Source organism: Nannobrachium achirus, assembly GCF_963921795.1.
Source record: "Nannobrachium achirus genome assembly, chromosome: 7".
Lineage (NCBI taxonomy): Eukaryota > Metazoa > Chordata > Actinopteri > Myctophiformes > Myctophidae > Nannobrachium > Nannobrachium achirus.
In genome coordinates this window covers 56,138,158-56,148,157 of record NC_137816.1, presented here as the reverse complement: position 1 = coordinate 56,148,157, position 10,000 = coordinate 56,138,158, and the positions used below count along the sequence as shown (strand labels likewise).

At 45.1% G+C, this 10,000-nt stretch overlaps 1 protein-coding gene across 1 annotated transcript in view; it reads right to left on the bottom strand.

Moving 5' to 3' along the window:
* The window catches only part of LOC308289077 (transcription initiation factor TFIID subunit 4), a gene marked incomplete at its 3' end in the record, with an annotated part of 184,274 nt that overhangs the window by 88,352 nt on the left and 85,922 nt on the right, over window positions 1-10,000 (bottom strand). Inside the window, 2 exon segments of the mRNA XM_080730626.1 lie at window positions 8,423-8,443; window positions 8,446-8,481. Of these exon segments, the coding sequence (XP_080586752.1) occupies window positions 8,423-8,443; window positions 8,446-8,481 (57 nt within the window).

Sequence of the window (10,000 nt, the reverse complement as noted above, 5' to 3'; positions counted from 1 at the left end):
AAAGTCCCGTATTCAAAATGTACTTGAGCAAAAGTAGTAACGGCATCAACATATACTTAAAGAGGTGGTGCCATAGTTTTGTACCTTTTCTGTTTTGTATGTGTCTATGGAGTTAACATTACTCTAATAGACCACCGGGTGTGGTTATAATGTGCAAATACTGTATGTCTTCCCTGTGTATTTTTGGTTACTTCCTGAAAGAGTCAAAAGGTCGAAATACACCAACCACTTTAGTGACACACTAAAATCATCCCCTCCCCTTATAATCATACGACGACACCTGTGGGTGTAGCTAACTTCTGGTGGGTGGTGCTAAGGTGAAAACCTAAGAGACAACTTCACCACTCTTCAACATATCCTCTTATAATTGGTCCTCACTAAATCTGGCTTTTAGCCAATGAGGCAGCTGCATAAAGGTGACATCACGAGAAGGCTGGTTCCTCATTGGCTAAGTGTCACTCTGTAAACTCAGCACGAGAACAATAGTGTGTCCCCTTCAAGCAATCACACTAATAATAATAATTATTACACAGTATACACAAGAACAAAGGATTTGAAGAAAAATAATTCAATGAAGTACAGTATATAAGTAAAAAGCTACAAAGGAACTTGAAAATGGAAAGACAATGACAATGTGAAAGGCCATGAGGTCAGAAAAATCCGTAGGGTTCAATCTCTTGGGAAGGTGAATACGTTTAGCAATTTTCATGGAAGTCCAGCCCTTAGATTTTTGAAATATCTTTTGTGCAAAGTCGCCATTTTGGCCCAGGGGCGGAGGTAAGGTCATGGGGGGTCACCATAGTGCATAGTACACTCTGAGGAGCAAGAATGCCTTGGGCAGGTTTTATGACAATAAGCGCAATATATTCTGAGTTATCTTGCGTTCAAGTGGAAAGCTTGGCCTAGGGGTTGTACTAGAGGAGAACCTGTGGGTTAAACCGAAATCAATATTGGGGCATCCTCCAGGGAGCATGAAGGTGCAAGTCAGATCCGTAGCCAATCGTTTTTGACATACTGTATCTTTGGGACCAAAACGTTGGACAGACTGAACGACACTGGAATCCATAAAGTCTAGACTGTAGCTGTGTCTGTCATTTTAGATTTTCTTAAAGGTAGGGTAAGTGATTTTATTTCATTCAAATATTAACAAAATGGGTTTATGTTCTGATAGTACTAGTTATTAAGGTGTTTGGTTAAAAACTTTGCTTCTGGGGGTCCCTGGAACGAAATATTTTGAGATGGGGGTCCGCGGCCAAATACATATCATTTGGGGGGTCATGGACAAGGTTTGAGCATCACTGATATAGAAACATATTTTTTTCTGAAAACTGTTAGGATTAAGACGACATTTTTAGAATCAGCCTCAGGTCTGAATGGGTTATACATTCAGATAATAATGTCATCATTCCTGATAACGACAATAAAGTACAGTATGTTGATTATGATCTGATGATGTACCTTACACCTATTTATGGTTTATTATGGATGTTTTTTCTGACCTTGCTTTTTTCCCAATGTGTTGTTTTTTCCTCTTCTCCTTTGTCAAGTGCTTTGTAAAATAATTCAAAAAAGGATTCTTATACATATTAATAATATTGCACAAAGTTGAATACCGTGCTGTACTCTTACATTACCACAGTATGGGTATTAATGTGCGTTGGGACATTTTTTCTATCTAGGACATTTTATAAAAAATGTGGAGGGCACTAAGTGTAAAGTCATTACTGTATAAATTTACATTGTAATGGAAAATTACACTTCTTATTTCTGTTATTTTTTAAAGCTGGACTCGCCTGAAAGTGTAGTTAATGACAAGATATTCATTAGAAATAATAGGCGTAAAGTAAAGGCAGCAGAAAATAATGGAGGTGCTATTGCAAACGTCTAATATCAGGGTCATTTTAGAGATTTTGGAGGATATGTACAGAGGATATTTGATGTCCCCAGCTAAATGATGGAGAGTTGGAAACCAAATGGACCCTTATAGATCTTTAACTCTTGAGAGTGTAAAATGGTCTGGAGAGCTCTTCTGGAAATGTTACCCCTGCGACCCGGCACCAGATAAGCGGTTGAAGATGGATGGATGGATGGATGGATGGATGGATGGATGGATGAGACTTCTAATTTACAAGAAGTCTACACAATTAGAGAATGTAGAATAATTGTTATTTTGATCGGCGTTTGCCTGTCGTCTCTCCTATGGTACCACATCAATACAACATGGAATTTCTGACAAAACCTTCTTATCCAAAGATAACAAAATATTCTGGTTAGGTCTGGTAAGAGGATTTTAAACCCAAGAATGACTATGGCTTGTTTACATTGGGGTCCTTTGCACTCAATTCTACGAAGAGAGTGCTACTGTATATAGAGCCTGGAGCTACACCCTCCGAAATCCGAGTAACGGGAGCTGGCATTTCCGTTCACGAAAATATATTTGACTAGAACCTGTACGATACGGTACATTTGTGCTTCTACTATGCCTACAACGTATGCTGAATATTGACCTTTTGACTTGGACTCTGGCACTCTAGCACAAGGTTCTTAGAGCACACAAACTGCTAGGATGTACAATTGTGTACATCGCCAAACACACATACAGTATACAGTACACCTGCACGCACACCTCCACGCACGCACGCACGCACGCACGCACGCACGCACGCATGCACGCACACACACACACACACACACACACACACACACACACAGATGTGCACAGTATTCAAATACATATACCAGCACATGAACTATGCATTAGAACTGTGGGTAAAATTACCCTACAATTAAAACAACATTACGGAAGCTCTTGGGGATAACTTTAAAAAAGAGGAAGCCTTTCCCAACAGTCAGCTGTAGTAGTAGTAGTAGTAGTGTTCCATTTGTCTGCTCTCCTCTCTCTCTCGCTCTCTCTCTCTCTCTCTCTCTCTTTGTCCTTCTCTACTTGTTCACTCGCTTCCTGTGTCCAGTTTGCGCCTGCAGACGAGGCTGTGATGATGAATCTGTGGCCGCAGTGTGTCTGTGTGTCTGACACTGTGATGTATCTCTCTCTCTCTCTCTCTCTCTCTCTCTCTCTCTCTCTCCCCCGTGGTGGTGTAAAGTAACTAAGTACATTTACTCAAGTAATGTACTTTAATTCAATTTTGAGTCTATTTTACTTTACTGGAGTGTTTCCAATTTGCTATACTTGTGCTTCTACTCCACTACATCTCAGAGGCAAATATTCTTCAGTTATAAACTTCAGTTACACTTCAGCCATATTTAAACTGTGGCTATTCTCACAATGCTTCGCATCGTGAATTTTGAATTCTGCATTTTTACTTCAGTATCACACGAGTATTTCTACATTGCAGCATTGATATTTTAATTAAAGAATACTCGAGTACTTTTTCCACCACTGTCTCTCCCTCTCTCTCTCTCTCTCTCTCTCTCTCTCTCTCTCCCTATCTCTCCTGCCTGGGTGTTGGAACAGACTGGGTGAGAGCAGACCCAACAACAACAACAACAGCAGCAGTGAAACAGGAATTGGGGCTGCTAGTTTTTGCCCATTGATTTTCACTGGGGGCATTTCTGAAATAGCTCGTCTGACCTTTTGGCCAAATACCATGTGAATGGAGGAAACAGTGGAGCTAGACTGCCTGCCTTTCCCCTCTCATGCTGTAGAACAGCGGTTCTCAACCTTTTCAGGCCACGACCACGTTAAAATAATCATATTTTAACTAGGGACCCCCCACCCTGTCAAGCACTAAGAGTTGAGGCATTACATTTTGTGTAACACAGTTATTTAAAGATTTGTTTTTGGGGCTTTTATGCCTTTATTAGATCAGTAGACTGACAGGAAATGAGATGGGAAGTGACATGCAGCAAAGGTCGTCCGGATCGGGAATCGTACCGGCGACGCCGCCAGGCATCAATGTCTAAGTATGTGCCTGGACCAGTAGGCCAGCGGGCCCCCCTGTGTAACACGGTTCTATTGTGAAAATAGCAGATCTACAAGCTTCTGACTCTAATATTTGACAATTTGGCCAATGATTAGATCAATTTGTCTAGTCTAAATGTGCATTTATCCTCTATACACTTTAAACTTTATGTTTACTGTTGAGTGAAAAAACAATGTTTCACATTAAGGTAATCATTGGGGACCCCCCTGGGGGTCCCGACCCACAGGCAACTATCTGCCCTAGCCAGATGGGGACAGACATGGATGCTGTCCCTTCTTACGATCAGTAAGTTCTATTTTTCAAAATATCTATGTAAAACAGTGTGGTTGCCGTGAATGAATTCTGTCTTACCATTTGAATTATCCCCATTCAAGTCAATGGGGAAAATGTATTCACTAATAAATTAATGACCATATATGGAGATCTCGTGTCAGTCCTTGTCCCTTTTATACCCATATATGGAGATCCCTGATGTCATCAATATTAAGCCCATATCTTGGAAAGCCCATATATGGACATACTGTGTCAGTGTGTCAGTCTCATGTGGTCTACTGTATGATGTCAGATATCTATGATGTCAGACATCTCCATATTTGGGAAACGTTTATTTTTAATCAAAGTCAATGTTGAAAATTAATTCACAAATAAATGTATAAAAATTTAAATATATAACATATCTTAGCAAAATGCACCCATGCGTGTCCTGATGAAGCCGGTGGATTTGACAAACAGTATGGCCCAAGTGTGTGCCACCAAACTGTAGTGCTGCAAAAACAGGTTTATCTAGGAAGATGGAAATTGCCAACTTGTTCTTTTATAAATACATCACACCGTATGTCGCCTCGGTTCAAGTGCAGCACTTGATTAAAGTATGTAATACAGTCGTTCCATTGGTGTGTGTGTGTGTGTGTGTGTGTGTGTGTGTGTGTGTGTGTGTGTGTGTGTGTGTGTGTGTGTGTGTGTGTGTGTGTGTGTGTGTGCGTGTGCTTGCCGACACCTGGGCAGAGTGGCCAGGGCTCATTATCCTGATGAAATTTGCACAGATGTGTGTGAACTGCCGACACACACGCATGCACGCACGCACACACACACACACACACACACACACACACACACACACACAGAGCCAACAACTCCATCCCCTTAAGCCAGGTGGTGATGATGAAAACAGAAGAGGAACAGTGGGGTTGGAGGGAGGGAGAGAGAGAGAGAGAGAGAGAGAGAGAGAGAGAGAGAGAGAGAGAGAGAGAGAGAGAGAGAGAGAGAGAGAGAGAGAGAGAGAGAGAGAGAGAGAGAGAGAGTGTGTGTGTCTTGCAGATCTGCTACTTTTGCTACATTTGAATTTGAACAATTTTGGACATATGAGGTGTCCACCCTACAGAGACGATTATGAAGTAACAATTACACCACCACCACCACCACCACCACCACGCACGCATGCACACACACTCCCCGTCATTTCTCCTTTTCAATTTTAAAATGAGAACGCGAGAAGATACATGCATGCGTGTCGGTAGCGTGCTGAACGGTTTGCCGCGTTGTCTCGGGCGAGGAGCTAATCTGTCCGTCTCCAGATGACAAGCGGCCCTGCTGCCACTTAACGGAGGAGGAGGAGATCCACTTTGATCACATGCCCCCCCCCCCCGCCCAAACCCCCCCCCAACCCTCTCTCCCTCTTCCATCCCAGGGAGCCCCCCGGGGTGAACCCATCACGCAGCCTATTACATTGCTTCATTTGCATATATGCAGGGGCCTTATGGGTACAGAGAGAGGGGCTCGAGATCCAGCCCTAGAAGAGCGCTCCTCTAAAACCCTGCATTTAGGATGGTTCATCACCCGTTTGAACCATCTCAACGTTGAGAGTGCGAAAGAGGAGAGAGCTGGTAAGTGTTGTACCGTACGTCAAAGAATTCTCCACGGGATGGCCGTGTGGCCGAGGCCGTGAGCGCTGTAAAAGTACCCTTGAGCAAGGGTGCTTTTAGAGAATATTTGGAATTTATCATCATCACTTTTGTTTAACCACTAGGACCCTCTATAGGCTACTTAATACATGCATTGTTCTTTTTCAGTCTACTGTACACCTAATCTCTTCACCATAAAATTGTGGGTCAACAGGCTCACAGCGAACGCGATCGCTGGTGTTCGTTTGCTGGGGTGGTGATACGATACGTAAAAGTTATTTTCAATCTGTACATTTCTAAAGTGACAATCTAAGGACTTTTTTAACCTCTAATAAAATGACAAATTAAACATTGGCCAAATTGTCAAATATTAGAGGCAGAAATTGTGAAAATAGCCGATCTACATGCCGATCTACACGCGAGGCGTTGTGAGCATGTAGATCTGCTATTTTCACAATAGAACCGTGTTATACAAAATGTAATGCCTCAACTCTTAGTGCTCGTCGGGGTGGGGGGGTCCCCAGTTAAAATATGATTATTTTGGGGGTCACGGCCTGAAAAGGTTGAGAACCACTGCTATAGAGGGTATATAGAGGCCACTCACTGCTGTTAAAACAATAAAAAAAAGTTCCAAATCAAGAACAACTAGAAGCAGTGCTCTTCCGAGCACAGGTCTCCACCAGGCCACACAAATCAGCCTGTTATAGCGCCACCATGAGGCTGATTTAAAAAATGTGGGGCAGAGGTTCTGAATTAGCATCCAGGGAGTGTGTGTGCTCAGTTTGGCAGCGATCGGGCCAACGGCGCCGGAGATTAGCTGGTAACAACCAGGCCACACAAATCGGCCTGTTATAGCGCCACCATGAGGCTGATTTGAAAAATGTGGGGCAGAGGTTCCAGATTGGCATCCAGGGAGTGTGTGTGCTCAGTTTGGCAGCGATCGGGCCAACGGTGACTGAGATTAGCTGCTCACAAACTGCGAGGACGCACGGACGCACGCACGCACGGACGGACGGACGGACGCACGGACGGACGGACGGACGGACGGACGGACGGACGGAGGGGAAAACATACTCTCCCTCAGCCTTCGGCTGGTGGAGACAACAACACTCCTAGTCAAAACTGAGGCTACTGAGAAAGATGCAGGGAGAGAAAGGGAGGAGAAAACTATCTGCTATAGTGTCTACTGCAACAACACCAAGAGCTGTTGATATGGTGTGTGTTTCCGTATTACTCAAAAAAAAAAAAAACAACGCACAGGGTTTCTCGGTGCTGAGCCAAACAAAAAACTAAAAAAGTTTCGACCCTTTCTCAAGTATGAGAAAGACCAAAAGGGTCGAAACATTGTATCTGCTGTTTTGTCGCAAATAAAAGTTTGGAGCATTCAAAAGTGTGTCAAGTGTGTTCAAAAGAGTCCCTTGCTTTGTTTTTCCTGTTTCCGTATTACCACCTGTTTCCTCAACTTTACCACAGCCACTCTCTCTTGATCCTTATTAGTGAGTCAGGGACCGAGTGAAGTCAGTTCTGCACTTCAGGAGTAAACAAAATAAGGGGCGGGGGAAAGAAATACGGAAACTTACGATGTTGGTGCTTGCATACACAATGTTAAACAACCACAAAAAGGAGAATAGTCTACTCCTTCAGCATCCCGCTGGGAATATTCACGTATATATAACAACTAAAAAGGCAGGACAAAAAACAACTTTGTGATACCAAGGCAAACCCAGTCTCCTTTCTATCATCAGCAGTAGCACTTTCTTAAGTTTCTTCTGTGTTCTGCCTGAGCTTTCATGAGTTAAAAGTTAGGTTTATTGCTTTTTTAACGTAAACAGATACAGAAAGTGCATCGGTGCAGTGTGAGACCCTCCCGTTCACAAATAGATTCCCGCTCTGTGCATTCACACCAGCCCAACTGAGCAGCACAGGACTAGAGTTCTCAACGGGCCTGAACATTAAGGCCCGGCCTAACTGGGCCCTAACTGTAACTGGGCCCTAACTGGGCCGCCCGAGGCCCCTACCCGGCCCGACTAGTTAGAATCCATTTTAGGCCCTACCCGGCCCAAAAACGTTGGGTCGGGTCGGTCGTGGTCGGGTTTGGAAAGAATTTGAGAACTTTTATCACAGAGTAATGGTAATAAAATAAAATAAAAAAATACATATTTTCTTTTTTCATTGAGTCCAAGGCCCTACCCGGCCCCCGACTATTAGTACACATTTTAGGCCCTACCCTACCCTAAATGTTGGGTCAGTTTCGGGTATGGTCGGGGCATAATTTGAGAACTCTACACAGGAACACACACCCAACAGCAGCTACCAGTTAGCAAAACAACATCATGACTGTCAGAAAAGGAAGAAAGAGAAGAAAGAGGAGGAGGAGGGGCGTACCAAAAACCTAAAAAACATACATCAATCAGCCCAATGCTGAATAATTCCTTACGAAACTTTTCAAGTCCGACTTTTTAAAATGGCATTACATATGTAGCGGCACGCGTTCGTGGGGCATGAAAAATTAATACTCGGGAGTCTCGGGGAAAATGTCAAGGGTAATGATGTGGTTGTGGCGGGATGAGGCTAGCTTACCTCCTTGGCTTTCTGTTTGAGAGCCGCGCATGCTCCGGGTCCTCCTGCCTCGAGCGACTCTGCAGTTAAAAGAGGGGGGGGAAGAAGGAGAAGGGGGGGTGGGGGGGGAGGAGAGAGAGGGAGGGGGGTAAAAACAAGAGGTTAACAAGCTGGTTTAAGGAGCCCCCATCATCTGTTGCGGCCACCCTGCGAAAAAAAAGGTACAAAAACGGGAACAGGATAGAGAGAGGGGGGGGTGGGGGGGTTGGATATGGTGGGAGTGCGGCGCGGGGGGGGGGGGGGGGGGGGGGGGGGGGGGGGGGGGTGGTGTCAAGGACAGCGTATTTGAATTCGGAGAGGAGAGAGAAGTGCAGTGAGCGACGCCCCCAGGGGCTGCTGGCCTTTAAACCACCCCCGCTCCAAAATCCAGCCCTAAATAAGCCGCCGGGGGGGCCATGCTAATCAAAAGAGGTTATTAAAAAATTCTGTACGCGCCAGCACAGACACACACACACACACACACACACAACACACACACACACACACACAACACACACACACACACACACACACACACACACACACACACACACAGGGGGGCAAGGGATGTTACCGAGTGTCGATGGCAGTGGCTCAATGTGTGTGTGTGTGTGTGTGTGTGTGTTGTGTGTGTGTGTGTGTGTGTGTGTGTGTGTGTGTGTGTGTGTGTGTGTGTGTGTGTGTGTGTGTGTGCGTGCGTGCGGCTGCCTGTACTTTGAGGTATGTCTCTCTTGTGTTTCTGGCAGCTTGTGCGATCATGTGGTGTGTGTGTGCGTGCGCGCGTGCTGGCGTCTCTGGCGTAACAACACAGCATTTCTATTTAATCAGGAGCTGCGATCATGGCTGAATGTGATGTGACGGACTGACGGTCCCTGGGAATCCTTTCGCCCAACACGTTGGGCGAATGACTGCTTAAACATGACCGGGTTAAACATGCCCACAAACACTTACACACACACACTAGGCTATTTCCAATTTGTGGCAGTTTATTCGCCAGCGTCAGCAAGAAGCGTCAATCCCCCCCTCCCCTTCCCCCCCCCCCCCCCCCCTCCAATTATTAACCACTTAAACCCCATATATCTCGTTGACCGGGGGAGGGGTCCCACAGGGATCTAATACGTGACCCCCACCTGTTCTCCCCCCTCTGCATCAAATAGCTGTTTTCACTGAATGTCTGCCTATTCTGGCCTATTATGACATGGCCATTGTTGTGCAGGACAGGGACGCTGGGGTCCATTGGTTAAATGGACATCTCCCTCTTAATTGCCTGATATGGCTTTTGTCCGAGTCGTGGTGGCACACGTTCCATTTAAAATATAGATATGTTCTCCTCAACAACTCTATCCTCTGCCATAGTAACGCAACCAGAAAACCGTGGCCTTCAGTTCTACTCCGAAAGTAAGACTTCCCACTCGTTGCCTCATATCTCTATCTCTCTCTCTCGCTCTTGCTCTCTCTCTCTCTCTCTCTCTCTGTCTCTCTCTCTCTCTCTCTCTCTCTCGTGCGGTCAAAGAGCCCCCCGCGCTCACCCTCCCCCTCCCCCTCCTCCTCCTCCTCTGC